Source organism: Zonotrichia albicollis, chromosome Z (genome assembly GCF_047830755.1).
Source record: "Zonotrichia albicollis isolate bZonAlb1 chromosome Z, bZonAlb1.hap1, whole genome shotgun sequence".
NCBI classification, from domain to species: domain Eukaryota; kingdom Metazoa; phylum Chordata; class Aves; order Passeriformes; family Passerellidae; genus Zonotrichia; species Zonotrichia albicollis.
The window spans coordinates 46,362,078-46,382,777 of NC_133860.1; the positions used below are offsets into that span (position 1 = coordinate 46,362,078).

Below are 20,700 nucleotides of genomic sequence, written 5' to 3' on the forward strand. Positions count from 1 at the left end.
TAGCAATCACAATTAAAAATAAAGTAGTCATATTCAAATTAATTAAAGGAAGTAAAATTCTAAAACTGAGGAAAGGAGGAAGGCTAAGCCTTTTAGAAAATTATATTAGAAATAAAAAATAAAAGAAGCAACATATTTGTAAATATATTACAAATATTTAAATGCAACATGCAAATAACACCTAGGTATCAACGTATATTACTTCCATCAGAATCCAAACTTGTGCTAACTCCTTCTGCAAAAAAAAGTTAATATGAAATTATTTATGCAACTAAACTCTGCATTGTTGGTTGAGGTGAACAGACCTGTCTTCATGTGACCAATAGTGCAGCTATAGTTAGTGCATATGACTTACAACATGGTTAAAACAGAAATGTGAAAAATTAGTCATATCATGAAAATGACAATTTGTAGTTTGTCTGTATATTGAAGAAAGTAGAGAACTTCACCTATGGTTTAACTGAACTAAAATATGTAGGTATTTTTTTGCTCTTTTACTATTTAAAAAAAATTACTAACCTTTTACCTAAGAAACTGATTTTGTAACTGAAACCAGTTCATTACATAGGCCTAAACAATGTGTGGTGCTCAGAGCTACAGAAAATATGCCATTTCATGTTGTCTGTTATTAGCTAGATGAAATAGACTATAAGGTTTCCATAGGGAATGCTCAGTCATCACTTTTAAAATTTTTCAAAGGAGTTAACAGTCATCTGGGATTTCTTAGCCTGACTTGAATTGGTGTTCCACCTTGCACAGATAATGAGTTTAATGTAGCTATGCTGGAAAACCCTCAGATTTGTTCATCAGCGCACATAAAATTTGTCCTTCCTCTTCTAATGAACCTTTGGAGAGAAGTCTGAAATGAATAGATTACCTCCATTTGGAAAGCATGATGTCTTCTAGGCTGCACTTTACTAGAAGCAATATTCTAATAGATTTTGGAGGTTTTTTTAGACGCATATATTTAAGTGTACTTTTGCCTTTAAGACTTTGAAAATAGTCACTGCTGCTAGCTTTACATGTTTATTTCTCAGTGTCAGTACATCTCACTAAACTTTCTATCTGCAGCTGGTAATCTTCCCTCCTCAGTGATTCTTTTATATTTTTCTATTATAAAGTTTTTTATCTTAAAAACAACAATTCAAACAGCATTGTTTTAGCACTTCTTATCATGGAATGGGTTTAGTTGGAAAGGACCTTTAAAGATATTTTAGTCCAACCCCCCTGCCATGGGCAGGGGTATTTTTCATTAAACCAGGTTGCTCATTCAGCCCCATTCAACCTGATTTTGAAAGGCTCCAGGGATGGGACATCCATACCTTCTCAGGGTAACGTGAGAAGTTGTGCCAGTGTCTCATCACCCTCACAATAAAAGAAATGTCTTCCTTGTATCCAGGCTAAATCACATTTCTTTCAATTTAAAATTGCTCCTAGTTTTCATTATTGTTGCTCCCTTTCGTTACTGATCTTTGTAAATAATCTTTCCCTATCTTTCTGATAAACTTCCTTTAAGTATTAAAAGGCCACACAAATGTATCCCTATTGCCTTCTCTTGCCCAGGCTGAGTAAATCCATCTCTCTGAGCCTTTCTTCACAGGAGAGATGTTCCAGCCCTCTGGTCATTTCCATGGCCCTCCTCTGGACCTGTCCTAACAGAGGCTGGAAGGAGTATTCAGGGCCCTACAGGCCTGTCAGCCTGACCTCAGTGCTGGGGAACGTCACGGAGCAGATCATCCAGAGTGTCCTCACACTGTCTGCAGGACAGCCAGGGGGTCAGGCCCAGCCAGCAGGGGTTTGTGAAAGGCAGGTTCAGCTTGACCAACCTGATCTCCTCCTAGCCAGTGACCCGCCCAGTGGTTGAGCAAAAGGCTGTGGCTGTAGTCCTGTCTACCTGGACTTTAGTAAAGCCTTTGATACTGTTTCCCCCAGCATTCTTCTGGAAAAGCTCTCCTCATGGCTCAGACAGGCACCCTGTTCACAGCCAGGGTAAAACCTGGCTGTACGGCTGGGCCTAGAGATTGGTGGGGCATGGAGTTACATCCAGCTGGTGGCCAGTGACCAGTGGTGTTCCCCAGGGCTCAATACTGGGGCCAGTTCTGTTTCATGTTCTTTGTGGATGATCTGGATGAGAGGATTGAGTGCACCCTCAGTTTGCAGATGACACCAAGCTGGGTGGGAGCGCTGACCTGCTGGAGGGCAGGAAGGCTCTGCAGAGGGATCTGGACAGGCTGGATCATGGCTGGGCCCAGTGGTGTGAGGTTCAACAAGGCCCAGTGCTGGGTCCTGCCCTTGGGTCACAGCAAGCCCAGGCAGTGCCACAGGCTGGGGCAGAGTGGCTGCAAAGCTGCCCCAGGAAAAGGCCCTGGGGGTGCTGGTGCCAGCAGCTGAGCATGAGCCAGCAGTGCCCAGGTGGCCAAGAAGGCCAATGGCATCCTGGGCTGTGCCAGCAATGGTGTGGCAGCAGGAGCAGGGCAGAGATTGACCCCTGTACTCAGCACTGGGGAAGCCACACCTGAATCCTTTGTTCATTTCACCCCTCACTCCAAGAAGGACATTGAGGTTCTGAAGTGAGTCATACCATGTGCCTGAGAGTATTGATTAGATATTAGGAAAAATTTCTTCATGGAAGGGGTTGTTAAGCATTAGACCAAGTTCTCTAATCATCATCATGGTGACATCACCATCCTTAGTAGTGTTCTAAAGGTGAATAAATATGGCACTTGAGGATATGGTTTACTGCTGAACATGATGGTGATGCTAGGTTGGTAGTTAGACTTATTGATCTTAAAGGTATTTTCAAACTTTAATGATTCTTTGATTCTGTGATGAACTAAACTGCTCAGTTTGGTGTCATCTACAACCTTGTTGAAGGTGCACTCAATTCCAGTGAGTATATCATTGATGTGGATAGAAAACAATAGTGTTGCCAGTGTGACCTTTGAAGAACACCACTCCTTAATGGTTTTCACTTTTATGTTGAACCATTGGATATGGACCATTCACTCTTTGAATGTGGCTGTCCAATTAAGTACTTATCCATTTAATATTTCATTAATCAAACCCATCGCTCTTCAGTTTAGCAGCAAGAATGTAAGACAGCTATAAAGCTAGAGAGTGTCACAAAGGAGGGCCACAAAGAATGGAAGGGCCTTGAATTGAAGCCTTGTAAGGACAACAGCTGAGGTTGCCTGGTTGTTTAGCCTGGAGAAGAAGAGACTGAGGACAGTCATCACAGTTGACAGCTTCCTCATGAGGGGAAGACACCAATGTCTTCTCTGTGTGACCAGTGATAGGAGCTGAGGGAATAGCCTAAAAGCTGTGTCAGGGAAAGATTAGGTTTGGATAACAGGAAAAGGTTCTTCACCCAGAAGGTACATGGACACTTGAACAGGCTTCCCAGGGAAATGGTCGCATCACTAAGCCTGGCAGGGATTCAAGGAGCTTCTGGACAATGTTCTCATTTACAGAGGGATTTTTGGGATGTCCTCTGCAGAGCCAAGAATTGGATGTGAGTGATTCTTGTGGATCCCTACCCCCTCATGATATTCTATAAATCTATGATTTTTTGTAAAGAATATTGTGAGGGTCCAAATCAAAGGCCTTACAGACAGGTAAATGACATCTATAATTCTCCTTTGACAATTGAGGCATTCTGTCCATGGTGGAGGGCCTCTGTGCCAATCAGGTACTATTTGCCTTTGGTGAAGCCATTTTGGCAGTCTTTAATCAGTCCTCTGTCTTCCACATCTTGACATGTCTTCCAGAAGTCTCTGCTCTGTGATGTTACTGGGCACTGAGATGAGGCTGACTAGTCAGTAATTCCTGGGTGAAGCTTTTAAAAAAAGGTTCTTTAAAAAAGCTTTTTTAAAAAGCTTTCCTGCTTTTGCTCTTTTTCAGAAAGGTTGAAATAGCTTTTTCTCCAGTCACTAAGATCTTACCCTAAATGCCGTGAATTTTCAGATATGATGTGACTGCTGTGATTTTTTATATATGATGAAAAGTGGCTTAACAACTACATTAAACAATTCTCTCAGGACCCTGGGATGCATCTCCTTGGGTCCCATGGTCTTGTCTATGTCCAGGTTCTCAGATGATCTTGAACCCGATCTGCTCTTACCAGGAGTGACTTCAGTTCCCCAGTTCCTGTCTTGTGGGAACTTAAGAGATGTGGGAAGAGTAATTACTAATGAACACTGTGGCAAACAAAACTGCTGCATACCTCAACCTTCTCCATGTCAATTGTGATTAGTTCTGTCCCATTTTGGGGGACAGAGCGGAGGAGTGGGTTGTGTGTGTGCATTTTCTTTAATCTTCCATTTCTGACCAATGTGCCTATAGAAGCCATTTTTACTATTCTTTGTATTCCTTGCCAAACTCAGCTCCAGCTATGCCATAGCTTTCCTAATTTCTTAATTGCCCCTCCACTAGACAGCACTTCTCTTTTCTTCCCAGGATGCCATCCCTGATTCCAGTGCTTTTCCTTCTTGTATTTCACTTTGTCCAGGACGTCTTTACTGAGCTATGCTGGTCTCCTGCCTTCCCTGCCTGAATGCTCAGTGGTGGAAATGGAGAGATCTCGGGCTCTATGAAAAATGTCCTTAAAGGTCTGACAGTTTTGTTCCTTTTTCCCTAAGTGCAGTTTTCCAGAGGGTCCCATCCCATTATTTTAATTCCTAAAATAACTACAAGTTCAGGCTTCTAAAATTCAGAGTAGTAACTTCAACCTTTCTTTGGCCCCAAATCCCTGAGATCATGAATTCCACCAGGGCATGACCACTTGAGCCCAGACTGCCACTGATCCTGACCTCTCCAGTTAGTTAATCTGTGTCAGTAAGCAGCAGGTGCAGTAGCGCTTCTCTGACACCTGGGGTAAGAAATTACCCTTGATGCTGCCCAGGAGTCTCCTGGACTGCTTCCATCCTGCCAAGCTGCTTTTGTAGCAGATGGCAGGGAGTGTCCTGACAAGTCCCTGCAGCTGGATCAGAACCTGCCAGAGTGATGCTCCCTGCAGGTTAACTAGGAAAGTTTTGTCAACAGGGTTCCCTCAATTGAGTGATGGGCAATAAACACAAGCTATGAGATTTTATTTATTGGCTTGGCTTCTGATTTTCAACCACAAGCTCTTGACCTGTTCATCACTGTTTTTCAAAGATGAGTTTGTGCAATCAAGTCCAAGAAGAGGGAAAATTGTCTGCCCCCCTTTCCTTGCCTGTCCCTTCTGAACAGTTTGTAGTTGTTAATTGGAATGCTCCAGTCATGTGATTTGTCTCACGAAATTTCAGCATTTGTGATTAGATCATAGCTTTCCATTTGCACAGTCACTTCCAATTCTTCTGATGCACCCATGCTACATATGCTAATGTACAGGCATTTCAGCTGGTCTATCAACTGTGTAAGCATTTTAGATTAAAAAGCTGTAGTTCTTTCAAGGCATTTCACAGGTGTTCCCCTGTCAGTTTTTAATTCATCAGCAGCCCCTGACTCTTCTTGGGTAATCAAAACTCCATCCTCTTCCTGCTCTAAATCTACTTGGTTCTGCCCTTGAAGAAAAAAAGTAATGTTCAAGGTCCTCCAGAAAGACTGCAGATACAGCACAAGCTTTGCATTCCAGTCCTCCTTTCTTAATAAACTTTCAGTCTGGAGTTTCTCTCCACAGAGATTTGCACTGATAACCTACAACTGCGTGGATCAATTTCTCTGTAAAGTCTATTCACCTGGGAGGGCATGCTCTTCTTAAGTAGAAAGGGGCTTGGATTTCTGCAAATTCTTTAGTAATTAATTTCCTTCTCAGTATACTTTGGAAAAATGTTAAAGCATCTAGAACTCCTCTGGATACATCAAGGATCAACCTTATATTTCTATTAAAGAATAAACTCCTGGAAGAAATATTTATTTTTATTGTCATCCAAGCTAACTTACAAGGAACTGATAGCCTGTACAGCTTCAAAAGGCAGTTAAGCTTTATCTTTAGGAAGAATGTGCAGGTACATCTTGGGAGCAGGAGATTAGTCATGTTTTTTATGCCTTGTTTATAAAGCAGAAGAAATCTTATTAAGCCTATATAAATACTTCATTGTAAGAAAAAAAAAGCAATTTCAAAAGACCAGTGTTCATGTTCAGAAATAATTATTCCTTTAGACAGAGTAATTCACTTTGCAGAGATACATGGCATTTGACATTTCTTTGTTTTTGACAGGAAAAAGTGGCCCTGAATGCAAGCACTGTAGGGCTGATCCAGATAAGGAGTGCCGGTTTTGTTCGTGTTACTTGTGTGGTGGCAAACAGGATGCTCACATGCAACTCCTGTGTGATGAATGTAATATGGCTTATCATATATACTGCCTGAACCCTCCTTTAAGCAAGATACCAGAAGATGAAGACTGGTAAATATACAAGGATGATTTACTTACCTATATTGACATTCCATACATGGTACCTTTTTGATATTTGCACCTCATGAAAGAAAATACTGAAGATGTTTTTAAATTCTGAGGTGTTTCCATTCATCTACTTAATATAAGACTTATGTTTTCTGCCAAGATAATTCTTTTAAATCATTCACAATGGATTTGTAGTAAGCTTTAAGGCATTATAAAATTTCAAGACTGGTATGTTCATTTTATTCATTATGGTCATTATGATCTTCTGGGATATTACCTGATGTGATTGTATTTATCGACAGTTGTTATTCCCCAGCCTTTTCATTTTTTAAAAGCTACACTGCTTGAGCAATTCTTTTATGCTCATGCTTCTCTGTCCCTTCATCCTCTGTCCCTTCTGCTGCCCCTGTGCTCTACTACATTCATTTTTCATGCTATGGAAGGACCACCACGTTGCTACTCTTCATTTCTTATGTAATTACTCTTATGTCTTTATTAGCTGTCTACAAGTTACACTGTTTGTATTTAGCACCTGCCTATGACTTATTTGAGATGTTAATCCTTTATAAATGAGTAATAAACAGAAGTTTATTCTAATAAAGTTTTCCATAGACTTCATTAAATGTCTAAGATGTCTATGAATACATTACATGGAATCTCTTTGAGCCTTGTGAATATATATATATATTTGTAAAAAATCTGTGTAAATCCTTTGGAAGTTTTAACATTCTCTGTAAATTAATAACTCAATCTCCTACACCTTATTGGCTTCCATAATGTTTATTTATAATGCCTGATGGTCTGCCTGTTTTCTGGGACAACTATGCTCACAGGAAAGAATTTCTTACTAAAATCTAAACTAGCTAGAAGGTGCCTGAAACCTTTTCTCCAGACTGAACAGCCCCAGCTCTCTCAGCCTGTCTTCATAGTAGAGGTGCTCCAGCACTCTGATCAACTTGGTGGCCCTTCTCTGGGCTCTTGGCAACAGGTCCATATCCTTGTTGTGTTGGGTGCCCCAGAGCCGGATGCTGCACTGCAGGCGGGGTCTCACAAGACAGAGTAGAGGGGGGGAATCACGATCTCCCTTGACCTGCTGCCCACCCTGATTTGGATGCAGCCCAGGATGAAGGTTGGCTTTCTGGGCTGTGAGTGCCCATGGCTGGATCATGGTGAGCCTTTAGAGCACAAACACCTTCTCCTCTCCAGAGCTAGTCATGGTCCATTCTCCAAATTATGAATTTCCAGAAGTTCAATTTGTATAATTAAAATTCATTGGAAAATGGCTGTCAAGCTTTTTAACTTGTTTTTGTTTACTGTATAACTTAGAATAGGAGCCTTAAGATTTATACTTGTAAGTAGATAGCTGCATCTGTGAATGAAGTCACAGGGTGGTAGAGGTACAATTGTGGGCCTGGCTTATGTGAACTAGTTTAGAGATGCTTAGTGTCACCAGCCCTGTACTGTCTTAACGTTTGTCATTATGTAGAAGTGCATTTGCACAGGGCAGAGCAGCATCTGCTACCAAAGAAGTTTGTGCCCTCCCTTCTTCCTGCATACTAGCGAAGAATCATGGTTGTCTGATTCTTAGTTTAGGAGCAGTTTGCTTTAGAATTGGGAATACTTCCATTTTGTGTTTTTAGAGCGTAAAATCTGGCAAACTCTATTCAGGGGTTAAGTCTTCAATTTGGGAAAGCATAAATTTATCTTGTGGAGATGAAGTCATTCTATATGTGAAATAGTATTTAATAGTCCCTACGAGATTCAGTTTAAAAGATATTAAGGTAATATTGTTATACTATCAAGAAACATGGAATTCACCATGTGACTTCACCTTGTTAATTCACCTTGTGAATTTGCATTATGTCATATTTGTTCTTTTAATTGGTCCTACATGCTTTTTCTTTAAGCAGTTGTAATACCTGTCAAAGCAATAACTTCAGCATCTTACATTATTTTTTTTAAAATCTACATGGCTTCATTGTTTTCATGGTCAAACACCTTTATTGAGATAGTGAAATCGATTCCTGTGGACCTTAATCATTAATTCTTCTATTCATACCCACATAAAAAACTTAATAAACCCAAACCAGCAGTAATAGTAGTAGTAGTGGTAGTAGTAGTAGTAGTTTTTGTTTTCTGAATGAGGTTATCAATGTTAATGTAGATGAGGCTTCTTCTTCTTCTTCTTCTTCTTCTTCTTCTTCTTCTTCTTCTTCTTCTTCTTCTTCTTCTTCTTCTTCTTCTTCTTCTTCTTCTTCTTCTTCTTCTTCTTCTTCTTCTTCTTCTTCTTCTTGTCTATGGACGAAATCCAGACTTTGGGAGCCAGAAACAAGGACATGTTTGTATTGTTATTCCTGGACTGGGATAAGAATGTTGTTGGAAACAGCAGAATGACCACTGTTCTGCTTTTCTCTCTCTGCTGTGGTCAGTGTATACTAGTATCTCTGCTTTCCTACCAGAATGGATTTGTGTTAGTGTGAGTGAGCCCCAACATTATATTCCAAATGGCTTCAGTGTTGTGGAGAAGTGAGTGTGTCTTTGTGTGTTTCTATATACATTATGTCATACCTTGGCTCTGTTTGACACTCAGCAATCTGCAGTGAAATTTCTTGCACAAGCAGCAAAAATAAAGGTAGACTGGGCAGGAGACAGAAATAGACCATGAGTACTGGTTAGCAGCATATTTTAATCTCAGCTATCTTCTCCTTTACATGATGTAAATGAAGGAGGACTAAATGAAGAGACATTACAGGAGCCATGGGCACCTCTCATATATCATGTGAGAAAAAATAGTTCTATGTTTTGCAACTAGCACTCTACCTTTAAAGATACTGAAAAGCCCTTTTTTAAAAAAGTTGACAATATTTGTTCATGTTGAGTTCATTTCTTAAGCTGTAGGCTTCAGCTGCTTAAGCCTGGTATATGCTTGCTAGCTTGAAACATTCAGTCAAAATAAACAGACACTATTTTGGCTACCAGAAATGTATTGCCATTATTCTGAAGTTAATTGAGAATTTACTAAAACCTTTTTTTAGGTATTGTCCTTCCTGCAAAAATGATTCTAATGAAGTTGTAAAGGCTGGAGAAAAGCTCAAACAGAGTAAAAAGAAAGCAAAGATGCCATCTGCCAGTACTGAAAGCCAGAGAGACTGGGGAAAGGTAGAGTGTGTTTTAGAAATAGCTGTTACTCTGATTGTTCATGTATGTGCTACATCTATAATTTTGCTTACACATGCACTACACAAAATTCAGTACTGGGTTGCACAAACAACAAGACAATGTTAAATCCTGCCTGCTGTCTACTGGCAGTTAAAGCAGTGGAAGGATTATCAAGGTGACTAGAGGTAAAAACAACAACAACAACAACAACAACAACAACAACAACAACAACAACAACAACAAAAAAAAAAGAAAAAAAAAGAAAACCCCTAACTCCCCTCCCAAACCCATAATCACATATTGCTTATTTAACATTCCTTTTAACAATTTTTAACATATTTTGAAATATGTGTTTGTTATAATAGACAGATTTCATGATCTCTGCCTTGAATTTAAAAATATTCTTCAATATGGCAATTCATTTGTCTGATTACTTTTGTCTGATCTATTTTTAGGGCATGGCCTGTGTTGGTCGCACTAAAGAATGCACTATTGTTCCTTCAAATCATTATGGGCCTATACCTGGTGTTCCTGTTGGGACAACCTGGAAATTCAGAGTTCAGGTATGTTGTTTCAGTATTAGCTGTAGTTGAAGGAAGTAGGAATACTACTTGAATGGGTTGGGCACTAAAATAAATTCCAATTGACAATTGCCATTTTCATCAGGACTAAGTAATGTAAATACATTATGATTCCAATACTGGAAGTGAATATTGAAGGTTGAACTATACTGATTTTATCATACAACTTTGTAATACAACTTTTTACATACCACTTAATAAAAAGTCTGTTGGAATTATGATAAACATATTTCACATGTTAAAATCTCAAGCCAGTTATTTAGTGAATAGAGTTAAGTAATTTCTGAAGAGTTTTCTTCACATTAACTGATTATCCGATGAACGGGGTGTAGACTACAGATTTTGAGAACATTATGTGTTATCACTGTGAATTGACTGTAGGTCAAATTGGTTTTGGTCATACATAATGGATGTCCAAATCTGCTTTTAGGTTGATGAACAGCTTAAGCCTATGCAAGTCTGTAGTGCTACTGAAATTCACTATACATTCAGCTTTTGGTGTTTTTTTCAACTGTCTCATTTTCTGTTTCAAATATTTCTTAGGCTCTGTGGTGAGCTAGGTTTATAAAAAACTGGCAGAAAAATAATCCTATCTGGAGTAAACTGGGGGCTAATTATCCCAGTCATTTTCACATTTTGGTTATGTAAGCACAGTGCCAATACTCAACGAGGCAGGAAAAAACAAAGCAGGGAGGATGGTACAGCTGCATTTTGTTCCAGTACTGATTTTTTTTCTGGTTTTGTAGTGTCCAGCAAGCTACAAACTTCCTCCCTTTTGCTCCAGCTTGATCCAACTGAAATGATTTTTGGGTTATCTTTCATTTTTTCATTGTTGTTTCTAGTCATGAAAAGACATACTTTGTTTTCTAAATCTTTGTCTCTTGCATGTGTAAATTATTGGAATTGAATGTTTTCTATCATGTTTGGAAGAATAAAACCAAGGGGTTTTAAACTGCTTGAGGAGAGGCAAGCCAAAAAATCAAGCACCTCTTCTGATTTGTTTTATGAACTTTTCATCACTTGCTTTCTTTTTGTTGGGTGCCAGATTGTATAAAGTCTAACAAGTAAGAGAGCTTTCTAAAATCACTTGGGTAAACTCAAAGTATCAAAATCAATTTTTATTTTCATTGCTTCAATAGTAATTGGAATTACTAGTTTTCCTTTTTATTATGAATTCTATTGGTAAGACAAAAGCTAATGCTTTTCAAGTATTTCTAGTACTGGTAGGAAAAAACAACAGAATTAGAGTGGTGCTTTCATCAGAAAATCCATAAAAAATACTTCTTATAGATATAGTATATATATGTGTATATATGCGTGCATATATATATATATATCTACTAAACATCAAAAGACAATTACCATTTATGCATCATTAATTTATTTTGAGTACAAATTAAACACCTTGTCATTAAAAAAAATTGAAATTCTTTCTATGTAAAAAGTTAAATTACACTTTTGTTTCTTATATGAACTAATTTTTTTATGACAAAATGAGATTGTCTCAGCAAATCTGTGAGAATTTAGTGACTGTATGAAAATTTAAAGACTTCTTTATTTCTGGTTTGCATAGTTTTTTTATTACACAAACTCTCTTTTTCCATAGAAAGAAATTGACTAAACTTACTGGAGAGAGCATCTAAAGAGCATCTTTGGCATGAATTATTTATCAGTGTTCATCTTTGGGGTGAATCACCTACCAGAAACCTAAATTTAATTGATGAAACCTGAAAATGAAAAGAAAGGAGGGAGGAATGAATTAAAGAATGCTTGATACCACAGGAAAGAGGAATGCAATAATGGGGCCTTTTTATTCAGCATACTCATGAATGGTCTGGAAAAATTGGCAAAAACCTGATAAAGTTAAGTGAGAGTGCTAAACAAGCGATAGCAAACATGGGCCAGGGAAGAGTTCTAAGTATGTAATTTTTAATTGGATTTCAGCTACTTATACTTCTTGTTGTTTAGCAAAGAGATATTCTAATAGCTAAATTTGAAAAATATGTAATTTTAATACTGATCAGAAATATATATCAAATACTAAATTATCATGAAATGAGTCAGGAAAATAAAGTACATTTTTATGAAACCAGGAAGTATTGTGCAAGGAAGTATTACTGTGTCCTTGCATGGTTTTCATACTGTGCACAGCTCTAATCTGATTTTAAAAAGTGCACTTTTGACAAGCTGGATCTTTGATGTATTGTGTTATGAAATTTCAAGACTATAACAGAAGAATATAGACTCCCATGAAAGTTGCTTAGAACTGTAGGTTGGGAAAAGGAGATCAGGAGTGCAAGAAGCACAACAAGAAAAAGATGCAAAATCAAGGTCTGGAAGAAGATATGAAGGTAGAAAGAAGTAGTATGATTGGCTTTATGCTGGAAGCCTTCATTCTACCAACACTGTTTTTATCTTAACATACTGAGAAAATGCATAATTTAATATATAATCTCATTTTATTTGTAAGAGTTGTTTGTGGGGCTTTTCTATTAATCAGTAGTTTGAAATCATTATTAAATAAATTTTTGTGGGAGAGATGCTCCAGCAGACTCTAATGATGTTGCCAGATTAGGCTACAGCTGCAGCTTTCAGGTGGTCAAGCTGCAGATAACTTGAACATTTATTACCATAGAGTTATCCTGGTTGGAGAACTAGTCTATGATCCATTGGTGTTGCAATGGCTTCTTCTGTTTTCTTGAGCAGTCTGATAATATTCCTCTCCACTGGTTACATTTTCAGTGTGTTACCTTACAAGTCCCTGACAAAATTATCTTTACACTGGGATCTTCCTAGGTTAAAAATTGTAAAATGCTTCCGAACTGGTAGATCTCCTTCTCCTTTGAATTGTTCTGAATGACTGTGCAAGTGGAGTATACCACTGAGTACAGTTTTTGTAGTGCTTATGGAAAAAATCTTGGAGATTTTCCCCAAAGAAGAAAGAGTCCATTACCTTTTCCAGCGTCACCACTGTCCTACATTGTCTGCTGGTTTTCTGGGTGTTCTTACTTTTAGCTTTTCTTCCTGAAGAAACAGTGGAATTCTCACCTTTAATAGCAGTCTTGCATTAACTGTTGACACAAAAACCTCTGTACAATATTTTGAGCAGAAAATTGATTGTTGAAAGTGGTTGTAGGTGGCTGGGTCTTTTTAAAAAATTGCTACAAACTGGCTTTTTTCTGTTTCCAGGTGAGTGAAGCAGGTGTTCACAGGCCCCATGTTGGTGGAATCCATGGACGCAGTAATGACGGAGCTTATTCACTCGTACTAGCTGGGGGATTTGAAGATGAAGTGGTACGTCATTCATGCAAGCAATGGTCTTGCTGTTCTAATCCATCAAATGTCCCTGCATATAGAGTTGTATTTGGTGTTTAATCTAAGACTTATGTTTAGGCAGATATGACTGTGGAAAAAAATATCTACCACTGATAAATTAAGTAGTTCTTAGTATTTTGGAGAGAAAAATCTTACCAAATCTTAAGGAAGGCTTATGCTCAGATCTACATTAAAGCAAAATGTCAGTTACTGGATTTGACATTGTTTAGGGTAGCTACATTTCAGTATGCTTTTGGAGTCTGAATTGAGTGTGACATAAAATCTGATAGTGCAATTGTGTGCAAATAATATGTTATACGTTCTGCTTTTGTCACAATTTAATTACATTCTAAACAGTATTTCTAATTATGTGATAAATTTAATTTAATGAAGCAAGAATAAAAGATATGTGTTAGTTGATACTATGAGGTTCAGAAGTTTCTTGACTTCTGCTAATAAGCACTTTCAGAACTTCTTAGCTTCCTCAGATTCTTTCTCAGAATCTTGATCCCTAAAGGTGCTGGGAAAAAATTCCACTTTGGTGTTAACATTTAAGGAGAGCAACAAAAGCAGTCATGCAGCTAAACAGAAGACTAAATGCTTTCAATTTTCATCTTGTGGCGCTGTCCAACATTTATTTATGAAGAGATTACAGTTTTTTCAATTAAATAATATTTACACAAGGTACATCCCTTCCTGCAGTTCCAGTCCATCAGGTGGAATTTTGAATCTTGGATGAGGTGAAGGATAATGCAGCAAGCAACCTGTTGTTTTTTTTTTTTTTTAAATGCCCATAGCTGTCAACCACAAGGAAAACAGCACTGAAAAAAAAAAAGCATATGAATGAAATAGCATCAGAAGGTACTATATTCTATGCCAACAGCATCTATGAGGTGCTGCTGCTGCAGAGTATTGCTTTCTGAAGGAATATGTGTCTCTATTTGAACAAGTGGCATAAGAAGGTACTTGGAAGTTGGATATGGTGTCCTTAGTGTCTATCCCAGCCCAGGATCTCAGACCCTAAGAACACTGTTTCATTGGAGTTGTATCTGCTATGCTGGGATGCTGCAGACTCCTCTTTTTATTCTTTTTGGTGATACTGATGTCCCCTTATTTCTGAGGTAGTAATTATTTAATTCAAAATATTAGGTAAATTTAATTGGATCCTTTGCATGCCTTTTAAATTCACCTAAGTGATGTTGTGACTATGTGGCTTTGTGACACCTAAGCAATGCCACAGTCTGAAAGATATAAATACTTTTGAAAAGGCATAGTAGAATAGAAAGGTTGCAGATAATACTCTAAAAGCAGTTTTTTTCTCTTTTCTAAACTAATAATACAAGGGGTCTTTTTTTCCCAGTTACATTATTGAGGTTAGTTTTTCTTCTTTCATGTGCCAGGTTTGTCTTCCAATTACTTCCATTTTCCCTGTTTTTTTTGAAAAAGGTTGAGATTAATCTCCTGTAAGAACGTGCACAGAAAAATTGAGTCCTGTAATTAAAAGTGCCTTAAGTACAGTATCTAATTAATTTGAGATGTGAAATTTGAGATTTATTTATTTGAAATAAAATATACACACAAAAACCTCTGCTCACATCTATTCATTTTATTGTATGAGTACCAAAAAAGAGAGGTGACTCTTAATTGAATTTCAGTGGTGCAACAAAGATGCTTGTGTGTAAACTTTTATAAAATTGGGAAATAAATTCATTTTGGAGGTGTATTACACTGTTCATAAACTTTATGTAGTATCTAGGCACATGGATAATGTGTGCCATCTTAATGCACTTCCTATTGCTTTAAATCAGCAAAGCCACACTGGGATAAAGTAATTACAATATACATTGCAGGAAACTGAGTTAACTGTCTAGCTTTCAGATCATGACATTTTTATGCCATGCCTGTAGAAACTTATAATCCTAGAGACCCAGAATTTTCTCTAGTTTTACTGAAGTTCGGATGTTCTGGATGTATTGGAGTGCTCATTAATAAGTTTTATCAGTTCTGTCAGACCTACCCTCAAGACTGAGAACAGGTATAGTCATAGCTTATAAAATGAGCATTGGGTGAAATTGTTTGGTACATGACATTTTATCTTCATTTCTAACTACATGCACATAAAATATTTGCACATTAAGCTCTCTCCTAAAAATGGGTAACTTTGAATTCTAGTGACAAGTTACATGGCTTACTTATAGTTAGCTATTATTTTGAATATGCTAATGTTGCTAATCTCTTTGATAGCATTCCTTTGATTGTAATCATAATAGGAGCATTACCTGAAGAAATTGAGAAGTCTTTCAGTAATCTATACTCTAAGAACAGATTAGCATTTACCCACTAGATACTGGAAATTTGCACTGATTGTGCAATCACAGTGTTCATGATCAATGTATTCTGATTTGTCTGTTCATCAGATTAAGCAACTGAAGAAGTTTAACTTTTGTTTTGAAAACTTGCCCTCTTATTTTGTGTCATTGTTTTTATGTATCAAGTTGAAACTGCTTTTTATTGTCAAAAGTCCCAAGATTCATATTTCTGCTGGGTTGAGGTAGTGTTGTAAAGATGGTAAATTAATTGTGTGGCGTGCTCCACTTTAATCTAAACAAAAATTGTTTCTTCTATAAGTGTTGTTTTGCATAGGATCATATGGGAGATCTCTGAACTGAGATTCAGGATCTCTTGGAGAATAATACCTGATGTGAGCAGTTGCATCTTCTTGTAAAAGATTCTGAGACTACAGAAGATAATGACTGTAATGACTGAAAAGGGACCCCAGGCAATATACTCATTGTTTAGGTTTGTTGATATTTTATTCCAAACCCATTCACTGCCTGGAATATACCATTCATAATCTACTTAATGAAATGAATGTCTAATATGAAATGCATGTATTTTAGATTTTAAATGCATTGCTTTAACTAGAATTATAGTAGGCTAATTAAATTAGTCATACAGATTGCAGGATTTTTTTTTTCCCTCAAAAAACAAATGAATTTTGGATCTCCAGCTGATAGCCACAGATAACCGTAATTTAAAATGCTGTCTCTAAAAGCTTTTATATCTCCTAAGTAAAATCCCTCTACAGGAAAGTGTCTATGACCTGAAAAGACTTTGGCGAACCTGGTTCCAAGTCAGAATGGAGTTTTAGTGGAACAAAAGATAATGAATCCACACTTGGAAGCCTGAATTGTTTACGTATTAATGTTCAGTTTAAAAGCCTGGTAATCCACCATTTTTGGACACTGCATGGAAAGGAGTAAGAAAAACCTCAGAAAGGAATTTATATACAGTAGTTAACTCGGACTTCGATATTTTAAAATGTTGCCCTACTTCCATCGTCAGCCACCTTCTGCTGTTTCCTGCTATGAAGCTGTCTTTCTTTCTGTTCAGACATTTAGTGGACACTAAAATGGTGAAATGTTTTCTTTGTGGTGGAATGTGCTGTGAAACTGCCAGGTTCTTGCTATCAGGGGCAATTGTGGGGAAGACTCAGCAAGAACAATTATGATGTATTCAGGCTCTGCACTTAATGCAAGGGATTCTTATTGATTTACAAATGAAATTTGTACTTTAGCCCTTCCTTTTCAATTGGCACCTTTTACTGCAGTGTTAAACCATGAAATTATCAAAAATAAATCACACAATGGGCAGATAGGCCAATTCTGTCGGCACTTTATGGGTATAGTTTAATGAAGATGAATGATGACATGATTCAGTTTCAGCTATCCCTACTACTGGGGAAAGAAAATGCTCTCAAATGTAATTGCTTGATAGTTAATAATTGACTTGGATTTAAAAACCTCATTTAAAGAGGCTTAGTGCCGTTTTATTTTACTATATCATATAATCAAACTCACCTTTTATCCATTACACTTTACGGAGGTCAAACTGATAAGGGATTGATGAATTTATGATATTTGGGAATTTCTTGTACCAAGAAAGCCAATAAACATTTTTTGTTGTTCAAACTGAAGATTGGAACTCATCTAGAAAATCTGATTGTGTTTGTAATAGCCTATTACTGAAAAATACAATTTTTGCATTATCTGTTGGAACCAAACTTTGAAATATGAGCATAAAAGCTCAGATTTAACAGAGATGTTAATGGAGACAGAAAATAATTGAGATCTCTCTTGAGATAGTTAATATTCTAGTAACTTTAAGTAGCTAATGTCCCTGTCAGCCGGTGCATAAAAGTAATCCACAGAGGTAATGTGGTCACTAGCTGTTGAAAGACAGTTTTGGTGCAAGGAAGTGGAATTAAGCTGTGGAAAACAGAAGAGAAGTGGCAGAATTATGTATTTTAACTTAAGAAAATGGGAAGAATGTAGGAAGAAGGGAAGGGAAAAGATAAGACTGTTTTGATGGGCTTTTTGACAGCTACTTTTTTTGTTCAATGAGAACATATAGACATAAATAACTCCTTTTACCATACGTTTTCTTTAACTGTTGACACATTGTCTTCAGTTCTGCTTTTTGATCCTCTTCAGACAAAATAGCTTTACCAATGTCTTACTGGCTCTCAGTTAAAAGTTGTTGTAGGTGATTGGGAGATCCTGTATTATCTATAGATATAACTCAAAGCTGTTGAGAGATTGTTTTGATGAGTCAATATTCTCTAATAGTCCCAAATAATAAGCTGTGAATATTAAGTATGTCTCTGGAGTACCAGTGTCCCTATTTCACTCCTGCTTGTTGTAGGCACATTCATATCCACATTTAATCCAAGCTTTAGACACTTGGTCTGTGCATCACTTAGTTTTGCCATTTTTGATTTTCATTCTCTACAAGCACTTACAAGTTCTTCTGAATTTTTTTCCTCTCTTGTTTGCGAGTTGCTGCTGTATCAGTGGTTCAAATGTCCTCCAATTTCTCTTCATCCAGCCCAGATCAATGGCAAGATCTCTGACATTTTCCTTCAATTCTAGAAACTGTCTTTATTCCCTGAAATCCTTTTTTGTTTTTTTTTTTTCTAATATATCTGATATGAAAAAAGGAGTATATTTTGGCTAGAAAATAATAAATAAGGCAGCAGTGACTCTTCCTTATATTGGAAGATGTTGAAAGATCCTTGTACCTTGACCTGTAAGATTGATGCTACATAATTGTTCCTCTATTTTCCTTCCTATGGAGAAGCAAATGTAACCCATGAAGTGTGGGATATGTTCAGGAGGTGAGCCCATGTGCATAGACCTTCTGTCCATAGTATCTCTTCATGCACAATGTTTTCAGTTTGCCTGTGGTTAGACTACCACTAGAGAACCACTTAGCCTTTCTTTGAAGATGCTGGAAGTTTGTTGGGTTTAGGTCATTTACATTTAACCCAATTTCCATAGAGGTATGTGCAAGTAGGAATACTGCACATTTCTGCATTGTCTCTTGAAGTTTTTTTGGCTAAAATCTCTAGCAATTTGTCCTTGATTTATGTTTTTCTGTTATGCCCAAAAATAAGTTTATTCCATACTTTCTTCTATTGAAGATTTATCAACAACCTAGTAGTTGATAAACAAAAGTTTGTCAGGAACCTGTCCTGTCTTATAAATAATTTTCCCCATCTTGCTTTCATATGAACTGTTTCTGTCTTTCATATATTTTTTCCGCATTCTTTTATATATGTTATATCGGTATTTATCTCAAAATTATGTTTCAAGTAGAGGGAAAAGAAATCACCTTCTGGTTTCAGTTTAGCTCTGCTTGTATATCAAAAACTGCCTTAACATTCCTCCCACCCTGCTGCATCATGAAGATTGAAGATGTTCATGTTTCTTTCGTTGTTACAAAACCCAGGCCATGCCGGATTCATGACATTCCAAGATATGTTTTCCCATTTTTCTGAACTTGTCACAGGCTTCTTATTCATTGTCAAAATGCAATTTGTTTGAATGATTGTGATACATGAACCAAATCCATCCTTTTTTATATTATTATCAGGATCATCCTTGTGTGATTTGTGCATTGTGTTTGCCTTGACAATCACAGAAAAATGAAACATACTCTGTGATTAATTCCAATCCTGTGATATTTTATTTTATACAATTTATTTTACATCCTTTCTTAGGAAATGGGTCTGGTTGGTCTTTTAAAGTTATCTCATATACTGTCCTTAATAGAACTACATTCTGTTTCTGTTGGTTTTAAAGATTTATTCAGTACACTAAGTAGCCTGTTTTAAGAAAGCATATGCCAGAATTTAGAATTTAGAATCTTTGCTAGGTTTTGTGTATACTTTAAATTTAATAGCACTTGTGTTTTATTATGTACAGATAACTGCAGCTGAATTTCTCCTAGGTTTTCCTGACACAAAATAAAATGAACTTAATTTCTATAGTTTATCTATGGCCTTGATCAACTAGTGTTTCTCTTTCTAACCTTCTCTTTTTCTGCTGTTGTCAGTCATGAAATATGTGTAACAGTCTTGCACTGGATCCTAAATAATGTCAGACTTTTAATAGTGGTAAGAAATTGACTGAATTTTATTACTGCATAGATGTTCAGAATTTTGCTATTAAAATTCATTTAAACATTGTTTTTTGTATTAAATTGCTGTATGCTTTATACCAAATATACATCTCCAAAGAAATAACATATTAACTATATATGTAGTCTGTATATTTATGTATTTCTGAAAATACATTCATTTCTCAGGAGTAATATGAAATTTTGTCACAAATTTGTACAGAAAATAGAAACACAGGCTTTTCTTGGGAGTATTTAGATTCTGACAGTTTTCATAGCTCATGGTAAAAGATTTTATCAACCTTCCTTCAACTTCATGAAATTTCTACATCGGAACTATAGTACAGAATTATTTTAGTTTACAAAATATGAATCTAAATTATTTTAAACTCTTACTGAGTCAGAAGAGCTGGGATTACTATTTCATTAAAGCACCTGCTTGGTACTTAAGGCAGCACTCTGTGTACTTACTAGCACTGAGCTCGTTGCACAAGCTGAAGTTACTGCCATCATCCGTCCAAGGTAATTATTCTGTATTTTACAAATATGATACTCTTGTAAACACAATGAAAGCTCAAGAGCAAGCAGAATATGTTCCTCAGATTTTTTTTTTCTCAAAAATGCCAAAGTATCATTCTTTTTACGCAGGCATTTTTTAGTCAGAATTTTTTGGTGAAGAGGTTACATCTAGACCAGGACTTTTGTGCTGGTGCAGCTGCTGCAAATGAAATTGAAAACATGTCTTTCATGCCCTTGATTACAGTTTTTCTCTGAGTAAATAGAACAAATGAAGTTGCTTTTTT

General features: G+C 36.8%; 1 protein-coding gene across 3 annotated transcripts in view; it reads left to right on the forward strand.

Annotated features, from left to right (window-relative positions):
- UHRF2 (ubiquitin like with PHD and ring finger domains 2) overlaps positions 1 to 20,700 on the forward strand; it is an 82,754-nt gene that overhangs the window by 53,019 nt on the left and 9,035 nt on the right. For all 3 annotated transcript variants that reach the window (XM_005488154.4, XM_005488153.4, XM_074533293.1), the window contains 4 exons: positions 6,200 to 6,386; positions 9,419 to 9,542; positions 9,998 to 10,105; positions 13,313 to 13,417. In XM_005488154.4, the coding sequence (XP_005488211.1) occupies positions 6,200 to 6,386; positions 9,419 to 9,542; positions 9,998 to 10,105; positions 13,313 to 13,417 (524 nt within the window). The remainder of the gene's footprint in view (positions 1 to 6,199; positions 6,387 to 9,418; positions 9,543 to 9,997; positions 10,106 to 13,312; positions 13,418 to 20,700) is intronic.